Source organism: Pipistrellus kuhlii, unplaced genomic scaffold, assembly GCF_014108245.1.
Source record: "Pipistrellus kuhlii isolate mPipKuh1 unplaced genomic scaffold, mPipKuh1.p scaffold_m20_p_74, whole genome shotgun sequence".
Classification (NCBI taxonomy): domain Eukaryota; kingdom Metazoa; phylum Chordata; class Mammalia; order Chiroptera; family Vespertilionidae; genus Pipistrellus; species Pipistrellus kuhlii.
In genome coordinates, this window is record NW_023425578.1 from 1,127,414 (window position 1) to 1,149,920 (window position 22,507).

Sequence of the window (22,507 nt, forward strand, 5' to 3'; positions counted from 1 at the left end):
CAGTAGGGTGTGTGCAAGAGGCAGCTGGTCGGTGTTTCTCTCTCATCGACGTTTATAACTTTATATTCCTCTCAATTCCTCTGTGTAAAATCAATAAAATATTAAAAAAAAAAAAAAAGGAGAACACAACAGCTGAACCTGAGAATGACTCACCAAACCCACATTCCCAGAAACACCTGTGGCCGCACGGACACACGCCGATTCCCATTCCTGTGGGGCCCCGGCGAGCCTCCGTGAAAGAAACACCCCGGGGAGCACGGGGTCTGAGAGGCAGCCGGCGGCCGGCTTTACCCAGAAAGGGAGGCACCGGCGAGAGAAATATGTCGTGTGTGCATGCCCCTCATGTGACGGCCGCCTTCTGGAATCTGTGTAAGCAGAAAGACGTGCCCACACAGACACACACACACAGACACACACACACACACACACACACACACACACATACACATGCACACACACACACACACATACACACGCACACACACACACATACACACATATACACACACAGAGACACATAAACACGCACACACATACACACACAGGCGCGCACATACACACACATACACACATACACACGCACATACACATACACACACTCACACACAGACACACACACATACACACGCACATATACATACACACACATACACACTCACATATACATACACACACATACACACACACACACACACACACACCACCCCGCTCAGGGCGCACACGACAGCACACGCCGATCACGCGTGGCCTGGGACGGGCCGCTGCATGCTCTCGGAGGGGCTGTGAACGCTTCCCGTCTTCAGCCACTTCAGTGCCAGCGACAAGCGCCGGGCGAGAGGCCCCGCCACCCGCGGGGGCCGGGCGGGGGTGGCTCGCCGTGGGAACTGGGGATCACCCTCCCAGCGCCTCGCGAAGCTAATGTGTCGCCAACAGCGGGCGGCGCTCCCACGCAGCGCGGCCATAACATAAACATATGGAGTGAGAAGAGCTGCGAGCCCGCAAATAGCCACACACACTGGAGGCCGAGGGACTTCCCGTTCAGGTGTGAGGGAGCTCCGCCCGGGAGCTCGGGGACGTACAGAGCAGTAAACACCACGCAGGCACACGCCTCGGCGCCCACGGGAACACGCCGGCCGGCCGGCGCCGGGCGCTGAGGGTGCCCGTGAACACACGGACAGCACGCCGGCAGCTGGAACACCGGTTTTCCTCCATCACACTGCTGGCAGGTTCTAGGACACCTGTTTGGTTTTTGTACTTTTTTGTTTTCAAACTAGAGGCCCAGGGCATGAAATTTGTGCACTGGGGGGGAGGGGGGTTGTCCCCCAGCCCAGCCTGCACCCTCTCCAATCTGGGACTCCTTGGGGACTGGGCCTAAACCGGCAGTCGGACATCCTTCTCACAATCCAGGATGGCTGGCTCCCCAAACCGCTCGCCTGCCTGCCAGCCTGATCACCCCCTACCCACCCCCCTGCCAGCCTGATCACCCCCTAACCACTCCCCTGCCAGCCTGATCACCCCCTAACCACCCCCCTGCCAGCCTGATCACCCCCTAACCACCCCCCTGCCAGCCTAACTGATCGATGCCTAACTGCTCCTCTGCCCGCCCGATCGCCCCTAACTGTCCTCCATCTTGTGGCGGCCATCTTTGACCACACGGGGGAGGCCATCTTGTGTGAGGGCAGGAGGATCAGCTTGCATATTACCTCTTTATTAGATAGGATACTTTTAAAAAATGTATTTTTATTGATTTCAGAGAGGAAGGGAGAGGGAGAGAGAAACATTCCTGATAAAGGAATCATGATCGGCTGCCTCCTGCACGCCCCCCACTGGGGATCGAGCCTGCAGCCCAGGCCTGTGCCCCGGCCGGGACCTCCAGGTTCCCAGGTCAACGCTCAGCCACGGAGCCCCGCGGCCGGGCCTGGCTTGCTTTTGGTGCGGAATGGGGTGAGGCTTGTCTGCGGTCGCGGGATCGTTGGCTCAGGAATGAGGATGAAGACTTTGCCCCGCCATCCCCCCCCCCCCCAATCTGTTGGAAATGCCTGTGGTTCCCGCTCCGGCCACGTCCCCGTGTCCCCGCTGAGGGCGGCGGGTGTGCGCGATGCTCGCTCCTCCCCACGAGCTCTGCCCAGCAGCCTTTCCTCCGGAATTCTCCGTCCTCCTCGCTCACAGGAGCAGCCAGACTCTCCTCTCCCTCGCACTGCTGTCTCAGACGTTATGCATTAAAAAAACAAAAACAAAAACCACAACATTTTGGTACGTGTTCAAACTCAAATGTCACAATGCAAAAAGAATGTCTTAGGACTTCAGTACAAGAGTTCTCTTTCTCTCTCTCTCTCTCTCTCTCTCTCATCCTCTCTCTCTCTCTCTCTCTCTGTCTCTCCAGAATAACTGTTTTGGGGAAAGATGCCTTAGATTTGTTCATGTCCGTGTCAGAGACCTGAATTGACCCTAAACTTCGAACTCAGAACTTCATGTTTTCCTATCACACTGCCATTCGCCACGTGTGGCTACTAAGTGCTAACACGTGGCCAGTCATATCTCTTATCGATCTCTATCTATATCTCTCTCGTCGATCTCTTGCGGAGATCCTCTCCCGCTCTTTCTCCCGTGACGTGCGCCCTCTCCCTCTCTCTCTCTCTCTCTCTCTCTCTCTCTTTCTCTCTCTCTCTCCCTCCTCTCCTCTCCCTCTCTCCTCTCTCTCTCTCTCTCTCTCTCTCTCTCTCTCTCTCTCCCTCTCTCCCTCTCTCCCTCTCTCTCCCTCTCTCCCTCTCTCCCTCTCTCCCTCTCCCTTCCTCCCTGAAATCAATAAAAAGATATTTTTTAAAATGTGGCCAGTGCAGCCGAGAGGCAGGATCTTAAATTTAATTGTAACTTAGTCTTCAGCAGCATCCACACTGGACAGCACAGGATGAGCAGGGTTTTTCTTTGTTTGTTTTGGTTAATTCTCACCTGAGGGTATTTTCCCATTGATTACAGGGAGAGTGGGAGAGAGAGGGAGAGACGGAGAGAAACATCGACGTGGCAGAAACACATCGATGGGCTGCCTCCTGCGTGTGCTCGACCAGGGCCTGGGCCAGGGAGGAGCCTGCCACCGAGGTCCATGCCCTTGGCCGGAATCCACCCCGGGACCCTTCGGTCCGCAGGCCGACGCCCTATCCACTGAGCCACACGGCCAGGGCCATAGGAGGAGTGTGGACTGCCATGCCACACCAGCGAGATGCCAGGGGAGAGGCGTTTAAAAATACCCGGTTATTTAGACCGGCCCCGCCGGCCCCCGGAGGACGCCCACGGCCGCCAGCGAGCGGGCGCAGCTGTTCCCGCCTGCCGCCCGGCTCCTTCCGACCGTTCCCCACCCCCATCCCACCCCCACCCCCTCCACCCTCCGTCCTCCTTCCCGTCCCACGGCCGGCCGCCCGCTGTCCTCACCGGACCCGCACCTGTGAGCCTGGCTCACTCCCACCGCCTCCCAGCACCCCCACCCCAACCCCAGCCTCTGACCCCCAACCCCCGGCCTCCGACCCCCAACCCCCGGCCTTCGACCCCCAATCCCGGCCTCCGACCCCCAACCCCCGGCCTCCCCCCCCCACCCCCGGCCTTCGACCCCTAACCCCCGGCCTCCGACCCCCAACCACCAGCCTCCGACCCCCAACCCCGGCCTCCGACCCCCAACCCCCGGCCTTCGACCCCTAACCCCCGGCCTCCGACCCCCAACCACCAGCCTCTGACCCCCAATCCCGGCCTCCGACCCCCAATCCCGGCCTCCGACCCCCAATCCCGGCCTCCGACCCCCAACCCCCGGCCTTCGACCCCTAACCCCCGGCCTCCGACCCCCAACCACCAGCCTCCGACCCCCAATCCCGGCCTCCGACCCCCAACCCCCGGCCTTCGACCCCTAACCCCCGGCCTCCGACCCCCAACCACCAGCCTCTGACCCCCAATCCCGGCCTCCGACCCCCAATCCCGGCCTCCGACCCCCAATCCCGGCCTCTGACCCCCAATCCCGGCCTCCGCCCCCCAATCCCGGCCTCCGACCCCCAATCCCGGCCTCCGCCCCCCAATCCCGGCCTCCCAGCACCCCCACCCCAACCCCGGCCTCCGACCCCCAACCCCCGGCCTCCGCCCCCCAATCCCGGCCTCCGACCCCCAATCCCGGCCTCCGACCCCCAACCCCCGGCCTCCGCCCCCCAATCCCGGCCTCCGACCCCCAATCCCGGCCTCCGACCCCCAATCCCGGCCTCCGACCCCCAATCCCGGCCTCCGCCCCCCAATCCCGGCCTCCGACCCCCAATCCCGGCCTCCGACCCCCAATCCCGGCCTCCGACCCCCAACCCCCGGCCTCCGCCCCCCAATCCCGGCCTCCGACCCCCAATCCCGGCCTCCGACCCCCAATCCCGGCCTCCGACCCCCAATCCCGGCCTCCGGCCCCCGGCCTCGCTAGTGGAAACCCAGTGGAGCCTCTTCCTCCTGACGCCATAACATTCGTTCCGATTGGAAACGGCATCTTTGCCTTGTGCTTTGGCTTATTTGTTTACTAAAATCCCAGAGGCGCGGTGCACAAAATTCCTGCACTCGGGGCAGCGGGGCGGCCCCCAGCCTGGCCTCTGCCCTCTCCCAGCCCGGGCCCCTCCGGGAGCAGGCCTAAGCTGCCGGCGGACATCCTCAGCATCACCACCGAGACGGGAAAGGCTCCACCACCGCTGTGCTCCTCAGCTGTGAGCCTGGCTTCTGACCGCCAGGGGGCAGCTCCTGCCTCGAGCCTCTGCCCCCTGGCGGTCAGTGGGCATCCTAGCGACCGGTTGGGCAGCCGTTCAGTCCATTTGCATATTAGCCTTGTGTTATATAGGATATGTTTTTAGAGGGAGAAGGAGAGGCGGATAGAAACATCTATGATGAGAGAGAATCACGGATGGGCTGCCTCCTGCACGCCCCCTGCTGGGGATGGAGCCCACAACCCGGGCCTGTGCCCTGACCGGAAGTCGAACCCTGACCTCCTGGTTCCTAGGCTGACGCTCCGCCCCTGAGCCCCGCCTGGGCTGAAGGGGTGTCCTTCATCCCTAACCAGGAGACGCAGACGGAAGGGGAGTGGGGCGCGGGCAGTCGGTGCCTCCCCAGCTGCCGTCAGAACAATGAATGGGCCCCACGTCTGGGAAATGAATCCGGGCGTCCGTCGTAAAACTCGCCCCGTCCTCCGCCCGTAAATCCCACGTGGGAATCCGTCTCCGGGCATAAAGCCTCGGGCGTCGGGGGTGTGTGCGGAATTATTCATGGCCACGACAATATTTGCGAGGCACCATCCGCTCTGGTGGAATAAATTATGGTAAAACCGGCCGGTTGGTTGTTATGCAGATATTTAACAAAGAAAGCTTCCGATCGATAGGCATTGATCTGGAAGAAAATACAGGACGTGTTTTCAAGATTAAAAAAAAAATGAAAGTAAATCTCAGTTTATTCTTTTTTTTTTTTTTAACGCCCCGCACTGCAGACACTGAGGCAGGCGTGGCTGTCATTTCCCTTCTCCCTCTTCTGCGTGAAAAAGTGCTGTGAAGAGAGAGTCAGCCTGGCCGGCGTGGCTCAGGGGTTGAGCGTCAACCTGTGAACCCGGAGGTCAGGGTTCGATTCCTGCTCAGGGGATATGCCTGGGTTGTGGGCTCGGTCCCCAGTAGGGGGCGTGCAGGAGGCAGCCGATCCATGATGCATCTTTCATCGTTGATGTCTTTCTCTCTCTCCCCATCTCCCTTCCTCTCTGAAATCAATAAAAAAAAAAAAAAAGTGTGTTTTTAAAAAATAAAATAAAATAGAGAATCAAGCCACGCGTGGGAGAGCCACAGGGACAGCGTGACGGCTGTGCTGTAGTCTGTCCGCCGGTGAAGCCAGGAGTGTCTGCCCCCTCTGGTCACAGGAGGCACTGTCCCCCCTGTTCCGCTTTTGGCAGGACAGTCCCGATAAAAGCGGGATGGCTGGTCACCTTGTCGTTATCCACCTGATTCATCTAGAGCGAGGCTGGCAGATGGGTTTCACCCAGGAGCTGCCTCGGGCTGGTGGGTGCGGGTGCCGGGGCTGGGCCAGGGCTCCGGGAAGCGTCCCCGTTCACATCAGTGTCTCCCCGGGCGAGGGCGGGGCCTGGCACTGGAGCCCGCCAGCAGGCCGCCCGCCCACCCACTTCGAGGTGCCATTCCCGACAGACCCTCCGTGACGGGTAACGGGAACACCGCGTCCCAAAGGGGGCGGCCCAGCACGGTGGGCGTCCTCTCAGGCACACGGGGCCGGACGCCATTTGTGGTGCTGCGCCGATGAGCAGTAAAAACACGCCACTGCCTCTGACAAGCCAAGACCGCTGCGTCTTAATTTTCACAAACACATCTCCCGGTCATCACCCTTCCAGGCGTGAGGCCCGATTCATTAAACAGCGCATCCGACACGGCCTCCTGGGCGGGTCTCCTGGGCGGCGTGGGCTGAGGAAATAGCTGACATCTTTGGAAATTAAAACAAGTTTCCAGCTGGCTTTAAATCGTCTCTTCAAAGATGTGCTCTTCTCCATGAGTATTGTGTTTGTTGGGTGATAAACAGTTTGATCATGATGGTGATGGTGATGGTGGCGATGGTGATGGTGAGGATGGTGAGGATGGTGGTGGTGATGGAGATGGTGATGGTAATGGTGGTGATGATGGTGATGGTGAGGATGATGGTGATGGTGGTGATGATAGTGATGGTGGTGATGATAGTGGTGATGGTGGTGATGATGGTGATGATGATGGTGGTGATGGTGGTGATGGTGATGATGATGGTGATGGTAATGGTGGTGATGGTGATGGTGAGGATGGTGGTGGTGGTGAGGATGATGGTAATGGTGGTGATGGTAAAACTGAGGCACAGAGAGAATAAGCAATTGGCCCAGGCTCCAACATGCGTGTTCCATGTGTCCCCTGGCTGAGTCTTCCTGGCAGACCGTGTCATGTAGCTCAGAGACCCACGTCCTCTGAAGAGCTGTGTGACCTTGGGCACATCGCCTTCCTCTGGCGTCCAATTCCAATGGGGTCTCCCTCCAGACCGGGCAGAACCCAGGTGCAAGCTCTGTAGTCAGGACGGGCTCAGGGCCTGCGGTTCTGTCTCCACGTGACTCTCCCCCACCCCACCCCCGGGTGCCCAGCTTCAGGCTCAGGTGAGCTCGGCTCCACCCCCTCCCTGAAAAGCAGCTGCTTCCTTCCCAATGGCTCCGCCCAAATCCTGGGAAGGAATCCCATTGGCCATGCTGATGTCACATGACCCTCCCTCAACCAATCCCTGCGGCCCAGGGGGTGGGCTGTTCTGATAGGCCAAGGCTGGGTTAGGCATCCTCTGTCACCATGCGCAACATGCCGAATCTTTACTGTTGTTTGTTCTTTTAATATTTCTATCCATTCAAAGGGGAAGGGAGAAGGAGAGAGAGAAACATCCATGATGAGAGAGAATCATGGGTTAGCTGCCTCCTGCACGCCACCTACTGGAAATCAAGCCCGAAAACCGGGCCTGTGCCCTTGACCGGAATCGAACCCGGGACCCTTCAGTGCACACTCTATCCGCTGAGCCAAACCGGTTTTGGCCTGAGATCCTTCACTTAAAGGGAAACCGGGTTCAGCTGTGTCACCTTTTCCCAAGACGGTGGGTCGGGCTGGGCGAGAGCCCTGGACAGAGAGTCCTGCCTGGCACCGGCCTCTGAGTGAGCAGGGCCACCCCAGCCGAGGGGACCTGGCCAGGGCGCCCCACCCCTCCACCCTCAGCCCTCCATATCAGTGGCTGACACGTGGGAGGGATGGCTCAGCACCGTCCCCAGCACCGAGGGGGCCCCCTGCTGTCCCCCGGCCTCGTTTCCCCACGCCCGCACCCTCGGACGGCGAGGACTGACGGGTCCCCCCGCCCCCAGCCTGCCAGCGGAGAGCGGCTCGGCGGGCCGCCCGGTCCAGCCAGGCGATGTTCTCTCTAATGACAATTTATCTGGCCGCGCCGCCATCCACCACCTCCCCTGGCAGCCGCTACGCATCCGTAACCACCTGCGACAGCTCCGCGGGCGCCGTCCATTCATCACCTCCCTCCGTCCGCCAACACCATCAATCACCGCCCCCGGGGCCGCGGGCCGCGGGCGCCGTCCCAGCTCTGCAGGGAGCGCGGGCGGCCGTCCAGCCGATGAGTTAGGAGCCCCCGCCCCACCCCCGGCCCTAAGGCCCTGTGCTGGCTCTCACCCCTCCTCACACGTTATTCCCGAGCCTGGAGTGCTCGCCAACCCTCCCCGCCGCCCCTGTGGAGGAAAGTCCCTTCCTCCTTCCACACTCAGCCCTTGTGTCCCCGCCTCCGGGCAGTCCGCCCAGATACGCCCAGTGCACACCTCGCCCTGGAGTTGGCGAAAATGCCCTTTGAGGCTGGGAGCTGTCCCGGGTGCTGACAGGGCCTCAGTATGACCTAAAAACGCGCATTCAGTGAACAAGTGAGAATTCGCATGAAAAGAGGCGCCCGTGGTTATAATCCAACACAGAAAGCAAGCAGCGATGCCCTAGCTGGTGTGGCTCAGTGGATAGAGCGTCGTCCTGCAGACTGAGAGGTCCCAGGTTTGATCCTGGCCAAGGGCACAGGCCTGGGTTGCGGGCTCCATCCCCAGTGGGAGGTGTGCAGGAGGCAGCCGATTCATGATCCTCTCTCATCATGGATGTTGTTCTCTCTCTCTCTACCTCTTCCTTCCTCTGTGAAATCAATATATATATATATTTTATTGATCTTTTACAGAAAGGAAGGGAAAAGCTAGAAACATCGATGAGAGAAAAACATTGACCAGCTGCCCCGTACACACCCCCCACTGGGGATGTGCCAGCAACCAAGGTCCATGCCCTTGATCGGAATCGAACCCGGGACCCTTCTGTCCGCAGGCCGACGCTCTATCACTGAGCCACGCCGGCCAGGCTCGGTTCTCGGTCTTTAAAAGCAAAGTCCTGGGCACTTGGCTGCCACGACTGCCCGCCGTGTGTCGCCCGGACCAGCCCGTCTCCAGGGGCGGGAGGTTTGCCGTGTCCTCCGGCGCCAGGCACACGCCACGGCCACGCAACGCCTCCTCCCTGATTAGCATTTCCGCGCGACAGTTCTGTTTGCTGTAAAATGTCACCCGAGAGCCGGAAAGGTCGCCGAGACTGCGGCCTGCAGGGGGACCAGGAACCCGGCTCGCTGGGGTGTGACAAGCAGGTGTTCACTTCGGGTGGAAGGCAGGCTGCCTGTTGCCTTTCTCAAAGGCTTCAACGTGCTCCCTTGCAACTTTGTATCATAGCTGGTGGTTTGCGACTTTGTATCTGAGCTGGTGGTTTATAGCTTTGTAGCTTAGTTTGTCGTTTGCAGCTTTGTATCTGAGCTGGTGGTTTGTAGCTTTGTAGCTTAGTTTGTCGTTTGCAGCTTTGTATCTGAGCTGGTGGTTTGTAGCTTTGTAGCTTAGTTTGTCGTTTGCAGCTTTGTATCTGAGCTGGTAACACAGTGGTTAGCTCCCGCCCGGGAGACCGCTCCCAGTGGTGGAGGGTTGCGAACTAGCTTGTGTGATGCTTGACCCACAAAGTTCTTTTCCTACCACTCACCCAGCTGCATACTGTCCGCTGGTGTCTGTCGGGGGCTATGAGTCATCACTCAAAATCCTAAAAAAAAAAAAAAAAAAAAAAAAAAAAAAAGGAGAACAGCAGGAGCTAGGAGGAGGCCCAGGACCTGTCGCTCATTTCTCCAACGATGTCCAAGTTCAACAAGGGCCCTGGGAGAGCAGCTGGGCCGGGCCAGCTGGCGACAAGGTCCGCCACGGGGCTCGGGGACGAGGACGTCGCGGGGGAACCTCGTGGGCTCACCGCGCGGCCTGGCGGCCGGGAGCGGCCGGAGGAACTTTCAGAAACAAAGGGGCAGCCGCACGGGCCGCCTGGTAACGCGAGGCGCTGGCGGGAAGAGCAACGCCGAGCGAAGCTGCGAGGAACCTCAGAAGCCGCATCGCGGCTCCAGTGGGACCGTAAATCCCGCCTCCCGGGGGGACCTGCCGTTTCGCTTCTGCTTCTGTTTTTAATGTTCCGTGAAACACCGCTCTCCGCCCAGCTGCTCCCCGGCGTTTGAGAGACAGACGATCGCGCACAGCCCGGCCTGGGGGCCAGGAGCCCGGGAGGCCGGCGGGTTCGCTGCAGAGATGGGGGCGGAGAAGGGAGGCAGGTCGGGGGGCTGAGGGCGGGACAGCGATACATATGTGTGTCGTGCTTTCCTGTGTACATGTGTGTGTCGTGATTACCTGTGTACATGTGAACACAGACCTGCTCTGATGTGGAGGCGGACAGGGCGACAGAGATTAAGCTACGGGACGGCTACAATGATGCGGACATCTTTCCCCTGCAGGGCTCTTACTGTTGTTTCCATGTTTGCGGGGGTCTCTAGGGCTACGCATATGTGTGCACCCATGCATACTCTTGTGACACACGCACACACGTGAGCACATGCCTGTATGATCTCACACACGGTCACCGAAGTTGCTGGTCCAGAAACCCACGTGAGACGCACAGCAGCCTGGTCCGCTCAGGGCCATGCCTGGTCCCACCCGCAGCTGGCTCCCGCGGACTGCTGGGTAACCGCGAGGAATGACGGGCTTTCTCTCTCCCTGCGCCTCGGTGACGTCACGGCCTCGGCCACGCCCACAGGCGTTTGGGGCAGGCGCGGCTGAGGCTGCGTCCGTGCTGCCGTGTCCGCAGCTGCAGCGGGGAAGCCGCGCTGGGGGCCGCTCAGCAGCCAGGCCTCCCGCGGGGGAGCCGCGGGCAGTAACTCACCCAGCCCGCGGGAGCCGAGGGCGGCTGCGCCGTAATTCCACCCTAAACACGGACATAATTCCACCCTAAACACGGACATAATTCCACCCTAAACACGGACGTAATTCCATCCTAAGCGGCTCGCCGGAGACGGAGCTAAGCACCTGATAGATGAGGCGATAGAAGCGGAGCGGGGAGACCCAGGCAGGCCCTCGCCCTCCCTCCCCCCGCGCCGGGCTGCAGGCTGCAGGGCCGTCGGACGCGGTAACGAGGCCGCCCGAGGGGCGGTTTCCGCGGAATTGGCTCATAATTCCCGTCACTGCGCTGCCGCGGCCTCCCGGCTCCGTCCCGTTTCTACCGGAGGCGGGACCGCGAGCAGCGGGCACAACACGAGGGCTCCGGGGGGAGCCAGCCTGGCCCGCTCGCCGCCTGCACCCCCTCCTCACCCCCGGCCACTCCGGGCCTCCGGGCAGCGGGAAGGCGGGAAGGCAGCCGGGGGAGGGAGGGCCCATTCTGGCACGAATCTTCGCGCACCGGGCCTCTGGTGCGCATAGAAACTAATAAAAATGCACGCACGCTTGCTCACTCTCCACGTCTGTGTTGAAGCGTTTAGCAGAGGAGATGCCCCCAGACCCGTGACCTCAGGGTCACGTGCAGGCACGTGTGTGAGGGTCACGCGCAGGCAGGGGTGAGACCCATCGGCCAGATACCCACGGACACAGCTCCACGGGGAGCGAGCCTTCCCAGCCCCCGCCCCGCCCCGCCCCGCAGGGCGCCAGCGGCCCCGCAGCCCCTCCTTCCCGGGAAGACGGGCCATTTTTGCATCTTTGTTTGTGGCCCTCGGAGGAGAGAAACGCATTGGAGCGGGCGGCGCCAGGTCTGCCGCGGCCCTGATGCGGGAGTTATTAAAATGCGCTGGCGGCCGGGACTGGTTTGGCTCAATGGATAGAGCGTCGGCTTGGGGACTGAAAGGTCCCGGGTTCGATTCCGGTCAAAGGCATGTACCTTGGTTGCGGGCATATCCCCGGTAGGGGGTGTGCAAGAGGCAGCTGATCGATGACTCTCTCATCGATGTTTCTAACTCTCTATCTCTCTCCCTTCCTCTCTGTACAAAATCAATAAAATATATTAAAAAAAAAAATGCGCTGGCGGGAAAGCGCTCCTGACAGATCGTAACTCCACCAACAACGAGGAAACCCGCAGCCCGGCCCGCCTGCGCCCGGGGGGCTCCCGGCAGCCGCCGTGGCCGCCCGCGCCCGGGGGGCCGCGGCTCAGCAGGCGAGGCCTTGGGGGCTGCCGGTCCACACGGAACTCAGTCCTTGTTTTAATCCCCCAAAAGCCGCCCGCAGACGGAGGCCGCGTTTCCACACGTGTGTCTGCCCGCTCGCCGGTCCCCGTGGGGCCTCACAGCGTCCATGGAGGCCGCCGCCGGCCCGAGGACAGAAGACGGGGTCTCGCCTCTCGTCACCGCTCGGCGGAGGGAGACGGCGGCACGTAGGCGCCTGAACCTACGGGGCCTCCCTCCGCGGGGAGGACCATTCCGACGCAGCGTCACGCGTTGTAATCCACGAGAGCATCTTTTTATTATTATTATTATTTTTAAAAAGTGTGTTTTATTGATTTTTTACAGAGAGGAAGAGAGAGGGATAGAGAGTTAGAAAGATCACTGAGAGAGAGTCATTGATCAGCTGCCTCCTGCACACCTCCTACCGGCGATGTGCCCGCAACCAAGGTACATGCCCTTGACCTGAACCAAATCTGGGACCTTCCAGTCCACAAGCTGACGCTCTATCCACTGAGCCACACCGGTATCGGCGAGAGCATCTCTTTTAAAACATATATTTGTATCGATTTCACAGAGGAAGGGAGAGGGTATGAGAGAGAGAAACATCCATGATGAGGGAGAATCATGGACCGGCTGCCTCCTGCATGCCCCACACTGAGGGTCGAGCCCACAACCCAGGCCTGTGCCCTGACCGGGAATCGAACCGGGACCTCCTGGCTCCTAGGTCAATGCTCAACCCTGAGCCACGCCAGCCCGGCAGAGCTGAACATCCTTAAACACTTGGTCACATCCCCGTGACAAGTCCCTTCTGCCTGACGCCAGGCCGGCCTGCGGGCCCCACACTCCGGATCCCGCTTAGGTTATGGGGGCCACGCCCCGGTCTCTGCTGAGCAGCCAGCCCAGCGTGGGGGGGGGCACCTCTTGCCTCCTGCCTCCCAGGTCTCTCTTCCCAGCTCCACTCGGACCCACGCTCACGAGGGGGACTTTCAGGGACACGGAGCCCACGCGGGGAGAACACCGACCGCAGACAACCGGCCCGAACTCGGGTGGGTCCCGGCTGGGAGACTCAGAGGGAGAAGGCTCCATCCACCTGTCCCTCCGCCTTCCCCAGGCGCGCCCCCAAGACCGTGGCACCCACCGCGGACCCGCGTGGACCTGGGGCCAGAGCCCAGGGAGGGGGACTCACCCGTGGGCCGGGCCGGGGGCCTTCCTGCGGCAGACGACGACGGCGGGGGCCACCTTGCCAGCCTGGTCCGCGCTCGCCTGGACCTCCCAGGCGGCCGGGCTGCTGGCTCGGACCGCGGCGATGTGCACGCCCCGCTTGGCCTTGGCCCTGCGGAGGGAGACAGGGCGGGGCTGAGGCCAAGGAGCCGGGGAGACATTGTTGCCCCGCAGCTGGGAGCTCCCGTTGGATACAATGTAACTGCGATTGGATACAATGTAACTGTGATTGGATACAATGTGACTGCATCCCAACTGACCGCGGGGTCGCCTCCCAGTGCCCCTGCCCTGTCCCCCGCCTTCCCCCACTTTTCACGGAGGCGCCAGGACAGCGCATAACCCGAGCAAGCGCCGCGGACATGCGTAGACGTGCAGCAATGCGCCTGCTGGAGGGCTTTTGTGTGTGTTTGTTTTGTTTTGTTATTTTTTCAATGTGATGTTTCCCCATTTTTTAATTAAGGTATTACATGTGTACATCTCTCCCCATTGCCCCCTCCCCCGCCCCCGCACACGCCCTCACCCCCCAGAGTTTTGCATCGGTTGGGTGTGCTCACATGCACGCACACCAGTCCTCCGGTGGATCTCCCATCGCCCCCTCCTCTCCCCAGCCTTCCCGCCGAAATCTGACAGTCTGTTCCGTGCTTTACTGCCTCTGTGTCTATCTTTTTGTTCATCAGGTTGTAATGCTCTTTATTATCCACAAATGAGTGAGATCAGGTGGTGTTTTTCTTTCATTGATTGGCTTGTTTCACTTAGCATAATCCTCTCCAATTTGTTTGGGTTTTTATTTTTTATTTTTTCTGTGTTTGTTTTTTTAAACATGAACACCTGGAAGGCCCCAGACCATGAAGACCAGATAGAAAAGTGAAATGACTTAAACATGTGAAGGTTTAGTCCTGGCCGGTGTGGCTCAGTGGACAGAGCACCGGCCTGCAGACAGCAGGATCCTGGGTTTGACTCCGGCCCAGAGCACATGCCCGGGTTGCAGGCTCCTCCCCCACCCTGGCCCTGGTCAGGGCTTGGGCGGGAGGCAGCCCATCGATGTGCTTCTCTCACATCAATGTTTCTGTCTCTCCCCTCTCCCACTTTCTCTAAAAATCAAGGGAAAAAATAACCTCGGGGGAGGATTAAAAAAAATAATAATAATTTAAAGAAGAAGAAGAAGGCAGTTGCTTATGGAGCCCTTGGGATAATTCCAGGGCAGTTGAGCAGGGCACCGGAGGCTGCGAAGGCTCCGGACGGAAGCCAGCCCCGCCGCCTGAGCCCGCTCCAATGTACCAGGGATGAGCTAAAACCAGAGCGGGATCCGGAGTGTGGGGCCAGCAAGGCCGGCCTCGGCGTCAGGCAGAAGGGATTGTCACGGGGATATGACCACGTATTTAAAGATGTTCAGCTGCCCAGACAGCGTGGCTCAGTGGATAGAACGCGGCCTGCGGACTGAAAGGTCCCGGGTTCGATTCCCATCAAGGGCATGTACCCAGTGGAAGGGGGGGGGGGGTACAGGAGGCAGCTGATGGATGTTTCTCTCTCATCGATGTTTCTAACTCTATCCCTCTCCCTTCCCGGCTCCTGGGGCCCGGCACCCGCAGGACCTAACCCGCGGCCCGGGCGGCCCCTCGGACCCCGCAGGCCCGAACCACGCCATCTCTGCGGAGGATTTCTCCGGCGGTTGACGCTCCGCAGTAATTTCCCGGAAGTCCGCATCCCCGGGCGCATTTTAAGGATGACATTTAAAGCCCGCCCTCCCAAGCGGCAAAGGTTGCGTTTTCGGCTCCCTGTAACTATTGACATTTTAAAATTAAACTGTTCTGTGGCTTTCCTAAAAATTCCGCCGGAGTCTAAATACCAGCGCGGGCCGGCCCCCTCCGTGACGCGTCTTTAAAACATTCAGACGCAGCCCCTTCTGCGCCGGGCGCGGGCTGTGCGCTTATTTATCCATTTATCTGCCGCTGTTAGCTCGCAGGTCCGCTGGGGGCCTTCCTCAGAATTTTTCCCCAACGCGCCCTGTTTTGGGGTCAGACAGTCTCTTATCGATCGCTCTGCCGCCCTCCTCTGTTAACTAAGACACGCACACAATTCGATTTCAGCTTTCCCTGTGCCCAGAAGCCTCTACGTGCAATTACATATTTTTATTTAAAAAAAATTTTTAAATTATTTTTCAGAGAGGAAGGGAGAGGGAGAGAGCGAGAAACATAAATGAGGAGAGAGAATCATGGACCGGCTGCCTCCTGCACACCCCCCGCTGGGGGTCGAGCTCACAGCCCGGGCCTGGGCCCTGACCGGGAATCGAACCCTGACCTTCTGGGTCCTAGGTCAATGCTCAGCCCCGGAGCCCCGCCGGCGGGCCAGCGTACACCTGCAAGCAGCCAGTGTCTCGCGTGGGGCCCAGGGCCTGCGGAGGGAGACCGGATGTCCGGCGGGGACATCCCTCCGGCAGAGGCCGGTCACCTCGGTGAACACGGGCGCCGCCGCCGGCCAGCCGCTCTGCCAATTCCCCGATGCGCTCCCTTCCAGAGGCGCCGTCTGTCTCCGCCACCCTCCCTGCCCGTGTGTGTGATGTGTTAACGCCGCCAAATGGCTTCATTTAAACCCAATTAACTCGGGGAAGGAAGGCGTCCGGAATGAATGCCCCTCGCTGGACGGCTCCTCCCCCGGCGCCCTCGCCAGCTCCGGGCGGGCGTGCGAGGCGCGGGCCCGTGGGACGCGGCTCCGAGGGCTCCGTGGGCGGGCGGTGGAGAGACCCGCTCCCTCCTTCAGCCCCGGGTTCCTTCCTCATGGAGACACCGCGGGGATCTGACGAGAGGTCATTCCACTTTACAACGGAATGCACGGCCCTCGGAGAGAGGGACGCGTCGGGTATGAAAACCTGGCCTCGCCCCAGCCGGTGTGGGTCAGTGGATAGAGCGCCGGCCCACGAACGTAAGGGTCCCCAAGTTCCATTCCCGGTCAGGGCACAGGCCCAGGTTGCGGGCTGGATCCCCAGGAGGGAGTGTGCAGGAGGCAGCTGATCGATGTTTCTGACTCTCTATCCCTCTCCCTTTCTCTCTGTAAAAAAATCAATAAAATATGTGTGTGTTTAAAAAAAAAAAGTAGAAGTTTATGTTTTAAAAACGGGGCTCTCCAAAGAAATGTCCATCGTGGTCCTGTTGGTGTCTGGCTCTGTGGACGGATGAGGTTGCCGATCCCGGGCTTAGACGGCGGATGGATCGGATCCCCTCCGCCAGAGGGACACCCCGCTCCGCTCGGATGGAACCGGCCTGATTTGCAGGGAAAATGGGGAGCCTGGGAGCACACAGCCCCCCCAAACCTCCTCCCCAGCTCACTCACCTCAGCGTGAAGCGGTCCTGCGTGCAGTTGGCGGAGATGGAGACGGGGAAGGTGAGCACCTCGCCGGGCCGCGCGCTCCGCAGCGGGTAGTGCACGGCCACGTGGTCGTCCAGGCGCAGCGCCCGCAGCGTCGGCCCGCGGGGCGCGGGCAGCAGGAACACGCGGCCGATCCTCCGCAGCGGCGGCCCCTCCTCATCCGCCTCGTCCACGTCCACGCGCCCCGCGCCGCCGGCCCGGGCCCCCGGCTCCGCCCGCACGCAGTCCCCGCGGCCCCCGGGCCCGCCGTCCGCCGCGTGCACCGCATAGTACAGCTCCACCGGGCTGCCCCCCTCCGGGCCCGCCGGCCGCCGCCGTCCGGGCACCGCGGCCGGGGCCCCGAACCAGCCGGGCGGCAGCCGCAGCTCCGCCACGCACAGCGCCAGCGCGCCCCGCGGCCGGCAGCCGGCCCGCACCTCGCGCGTCTCCCGGAAGGCGAAGGCCCGCAGGCAGGGCAGCGGCTCCGGGTCCGAGGGCTCCGGCTCCGCCCAGTCCCGGCCCAGCACCTGGAACAGGACCTGCGCCACCGGCCGGCCGGGGTCCAGCTGGTCCCTCAGGACGTGGGCGCGCAGCCGCCAGCCCAGCGGGGGCCCCGGGGGCCCCGGGCGGCCGGGCAGCAGCAGGTCGCGGGGCACCGGCCGCCGCGCCGAGAAGGGCCCGTAGCGCGCGCGGAGCGTGGGCGGCCGCCGGGCGCGCAGCACCAGGAAGGCCTCGGCGCGCGCCCGCAGGCTGGCGTTGCGCATCTCGTCCTGGTGGGCCTCGCGCAGCAGGAGGGCGGCGTCGGCGTCCACGCGGAGGCTCGCCGGCAGGAAGGTGGGCGGCGAGGGGCGCGGGGCGCCGTCCGCGAGGCCGCGGGCCTCCGTCACTGCGGGGAACGCAGGGCGTGAGAGGGGGCACCTGTGCCCCAGGCCATCCCACGCTGTGCCCGGCCACCGCCCCCCACGCTGTCCCCCCGGCCACCGCCCCCCCACACTGTCCCCCAGGCCACCGCCCCCCCACACGCTGTACCCAAAAACCGGCTGTGGGCCACCATCCCGCAGGCTTGGTAATGCAGTCCTGTAATAACGCTGTGATTTCCTGTTGTAAGCAGCAATGCTGTTACAAAGTTGCAATAATGTTATAAGTCGCAATGTTTGTTACAAAGTCGCGATGTTGTTACAAGTTGCGATGTTGTCAAGAGTTGCAATGTTGTTACAAGTCGCAATACTGTAACCTCGTCCTGCGGTAGCGCCATGCCGGAGCCATGCCATAACGCTGTGGTGTCCAACGCTGTCATGTCTGTCTTAGGTAAGGTGACCAGACGCCCTGCTTTTGGCGGGACAGCCCCGATTTCTAACAATCTGTCCTGTGTCCCGCGGCGTTTTAAAAAAGCCCCGGGACTGTCCCGCCAAAAGCGGGGCGTCTGGTCACCTTAGTCTCAGGGCAACGCACCACTGTTCTCTGGACGGCGACGCCACCGGCTAGAACCGCCCACACTCTCCTGGGCAGGTGAGCTCCCCCCCTCCCCTGCCCCCGCTAAACCAGGGACAACTGGGCCGACCCCAATGGCTTTCATTACGACTGTAAGACGCCCTTCGGCACTAACCACTGGGCAGCGCTGAGGGGAGAGGGTGTATGGCTCGCGGGCCCTGCAGCACGCGGGCCTGGGTCCTGCTATTCCTGGGATCGAGGGTGGGAGCCAGGGTCTCGGGCTCACTGTGCGGGAATGTACAACGTCAGAGGGCGTTTAAGACACGTCACCCAACGGTCAGTGACAGAAATGAGCACGCCCGGCCGGCCTGGCTCAGGGGCTCAGCCTCGATCCAGGAACCAGGAGGTCAGACCCAGGAATCGGGGCACAGGCCTGGGATTCAGGCTCCAGCCCCAGTGTGGGGCGTGCAGGAGGCAGCCGATCCATGACTCTCTCTCATCATGGATGTTTCTATCTCTCCCTCTTCCTTCCTCTCTGAAATCAATAATAATAATAATTTTAAAAAAAACAAAAACAAAACCCTAACCGGTTTGGCTCAGGGAATAGAGCATTGGCTTGGGGACCGAAGGGTCCTGGGTTCGATTCCCGGTCAGGGCCCAGGCCCGGGTTACCGGCTCCATCCCCAGTGGGGGGCGTGCAGGAGGCAGCTGGCCCGCGATTCTCTCTCATCACTGATGCTTCTCTCTCTTCCCCCCTCCCTCCCTCTCGACATCAATAAAAACGTTTTCATTTTACAAAGTGACATTTTTAAGAAAACGATGGCCGTCCCCTGATATAACCTACGAGGTAACCTCCCTGGTGAAGTCGGGCCTGCAGCACGTCCCCGGCTGGCGGTATCGATCGGCTATTACGGAACAAGCAGGGAGATTAAATGGCTCCTGTATTCGTTTAAAAAAATCCTACTTAACAGGCCGAGCAGTAACATCCTCCCCAGGGCCCGAGATCAATGGAACCAGGTTCCCCCTGCTCCTCCTAAGTGGCCCCATTAGGCCTCGGGAGGAGTAAACGGAATTAAAATATCTATTGTCTGCGTCTGAGCAGACTGCCCTGCCTCCCGCCTAGAGGGAGTGGACTTCTCAGGAGAAGAGGAGGGGGGAGGAGGGGAGATGGAGGGGGGAGGAGGGGGGATGGAGAGAGGAGGATGGGGGGATGGAGAGGGGAGGATGGGGGGATGGAGAGAGGGGGAGGGAGAGGGACGGAGAGGGGAGGAGGGGGGATGGAGAGGGGAGGAGGGGAAATGGAGAGGGGAGGAGGGGGACGGCGAGGGGAGGAGGGGGATGGCGAGGGGAGGAGGGGGACGGAGAGGGGAGGAGGGGGATGGAGAGGGGAGGAGGGGAAATGGAGAGGGGAGGAGGGGGACGGCGAGGGGAGGAGGGGGATGGCGAGGGGAGGAGGGGGATGGCGAGGGGAGGAGGGGGACGGAGAGGGGAGGAAGGCCGGGGTCGGGGGAGAGAGGAGAGGGCAGCAGGAGGAAGCAGGGTCTATGTGATTGCAACAATGTACACCCCCGTCTCACAGGCAGCCATATCAAGGCGCCGGAGGTTACAGAAGAGGGAGCGCCCGGTACATTGTAGCCAGACGTGGACACACCCGCGAGGCGGGAGGAACCGTCACTCTGCCCCCCCCCCCGGGAGGCGGGGCCCGGAGTCAGGGCGTCACCAGGAAAGGGGCGGCGTGCTCACCGGCCGGGCTCCGGGGAGGCCTGCTGGCGGCCCTGCAAACTCAGACCTGACGTCGCTACAGGGGACGGCCCCAGAGGAAAAGCTTTTCATTGAAAAGCAGTTTGCTGGCCCTGGCCGGCGTGGCTCAGGGGCCGGCGTGGCTCGGGGGCCGGCGTGGCTCAGGGGCCGGCGTGGCTCAGGGGCCGGCGTGGCTCAGGGGCCGGCGTGGCTCGGGGGCCGGCGTGGCTCAGGGGCCGGCGTGGCTCGGGGGCCGGCGTGGCTCAGGGGCCGGCGTGGCTCAGGGGCCGGCGTGGCTCGGGGGCCGGCGTGGCTCGGGGGCCGGCGTGGCTCGGGGCCTAGCGTCGGTCTGCGGGCGGAAGGATCCCGGCCGGGATCTCCCCTGACAAAGGCCCATCTTGACCGTCTCGGAGCCTGCGGTCCTTTCCCACCGACGATAACGGATCTTTTGAACGTGAACGTGATTCCCCCACCCCCGGCCCTCCACGCACAGGCCCCGCCCGCGGACCCCACACCCCCCGCGCCCACGGCCGCCTGTTCCCGGTCCTGCCGCCCCCGAGCGACAGGAGGACGTGCCTCCCCTCTCCTCCCGTCCAGCCCTGAGGCTCCGCCTCCTCCCATCGCCATGGACGCCTGCAGCCACTTCCGGCTCCTCTTCAGGCTGACGCCCACCACCCGGTAACAAACACACACACAGCCGAGCCCCCTGCGGCCCAGTGGACAGAGCGTCGGCCTGCGGACTGACGGGTCCCGGGTTCGATTCCGGTCAAGGAATGGACCTTGGTTGTGGGTACAGCCCCAGTGGGGGGCGTGCAGGAGGCAGCTGGTGGATGATTCTCTCATCGATGTTTCTAACTCTCTATCCCTCTCCCTTCCTCTCTGTAAAAAGTCAATAAAATATATTTTTTTTTTTTTTAAAAAAGCAGACATCCCCGAGCCTGATCCCCATCCTTGGAGACCCTGCCTCCCGGCCGCTGGCTCAGGTACACTCACAGCATCGGTTACGGGTTCGAGCGTGTGTTTCCCTTCACGCCGCCGTCCATGATCCGTGAGACATGCATTCTCCCTCGTTTATTCAATGTTTCTTTTTTTTCTCTTTCTTTTCTTTTTGTCAGTCGTCGCCGAGGATACCTGCCCCTCGCTTTCCAGAGAGAGCGGAAGGCGGGGCGGGGGGCGGGGGGGGGCTGTGATGTATCACGTCAGGCGCCCGGAATTCAAGCGAAGACAGAAAGGGTGTCCGCCCGGCGGCGGCCGTTCCGGACGCCGCACGTCCCCCCTCCCTGGCAGCGGCGCCCGTCCCGCTCCGAGCAGCGGCCGGTCGGCTCCCCGATCACCCCCGACCTCGCGGGCTCCAGCCCGGCCTTCCTCGCCGGGGAGAGACACCTCGAAGGGCTGCCTCCCACCGCACCGAGACGGGGCCTGGGACGGAAATTCCCGCAACCCAGGGCCGTGCCCTTGACCTGGAATCGAACCCGGGACCCTTCCGTGCACGCCCCCACGCTCTGACCACTGAGCCACACCAGCCAGGGCTGGTCTCATTGGCTTTTAGAATCAGACCTGTCCCGTGGGGGCGAGGGGTGGGTTGTGAGGAGCCAGGAGGGGAATGGGGGAGGGGGGCGGAGGAGAGGGGGCATCAGGAGACGCAGGAAGAACAAAGCCCACAGGCCCTGGCCCCGGTGGGGGGAGGGGAGACGGGAAGATGCCGGGGGATTCGGAGCCGGAAGGAGCGCGGCCGGGAGGGAGGGAGGGAGGGAGGGAAGGAGCTGCAGGTGTGGGGGTGGGCGTGCGCTTTGTGGTCTGAACAAAGAATGTTCCATTTTCTCCTCCACAGAGCGGCGGTGTGTGTATGTGTGTGCGTGTGTGTGCGTGCATGTGTGTGCGTGTGTATGTGTGTGTGCATGTGTGTACGTGTGTGTGCATGCGTGTGTGTATGGGTGTGCCTGTGTGTGTGTGTGTGCCTGTGTGTATATGTGTGCGTGCGTGTGTGTGTATGTGTGTGTGTGTGCAGTCACGGGCACAGGAGCCCTGGTTGCTGGGGGCAGGAAGCTCATCGCGTTCCATCCTTCCGTGAGGGGAACCCCAGGTGCTGAGGGCAAATCTCTGAACCCCAAGGGAGCGGCCGTGGGGGTGTGGGGGGTATTTTTTAAATATATTTTATTGATTTTTACACAGAGAAAGGAAGAGGGATAGAGTTAGAACATCCATCAGCTGCCTCCTGCACACCCCCCACTGGGGATGTGCCCGCAACCAAGGTACCTGCCCTTGACCGGAATCGAACCCGGGACCCTTCAGTCCGCAGGCCGACGCTCTATCCACTGAGCCGCACCGGTTTTGGCTCTTTTCCTTTTTTAAAATAATATTTTTATTGATGTCAGAGAGGAAGGGAGAGGGAGAGAGAAACATCCATGATGAGAGAGAACCCTGGACCGGCCGCCTCCTGCACGCCCCCCACCGGGGACTGAGCCCGACACGCGTGCCCTGACCGGGATCGAACCCTGACCTCCCGGTTCACAGGTGTTCGCTCAGCCACGGAGCCACGCGGGCCGGGCAGACGGGTCTGAACTTGCCCTGACCTTGGGCTTCATTCTCCGCCCGACGCCCCTCCGGCACCAGCCCCCCAGCCCCCGTGGGCGCCGGGCCTGGGCCCCTGGGGTCAGGGCGGAAACACACAGACAGCAGGCCCCAGGCTTCCGTGTCTGACACACGAGGCCCC

General features: G+C 61.6%; 1 protein-coding gene across 1 annotated transcript in view; it reads right to left on the reverse strand.

Moving 5' to 3' along the window:
• TMEM132D (transmembrane protein 132D) overlaps positions 1 to 22,507 on the reverse strand; it is a 50,822-nt gene that overhangs the window by 18,594 nt on the left and 9,721 nt on the right. Inside the window, exons 2-3 of the mRNA XM_045576117.1 lie at positions 16,609 to 17,541; positions 13,247 to 13,393 (exon numbers count right to left, since the gene is read on the reverse strand). Of these exons, the coding sequence (XP_045432073.1) occupies positions 13,247 to 13,393; positions 16,609 to 17,541 (1,080 nt within the window). The remainder of the gene's footprint in view (positions 1 to 13,246; positions 13,394 to 16,608; positions 17,542 to 22,507) is intronic.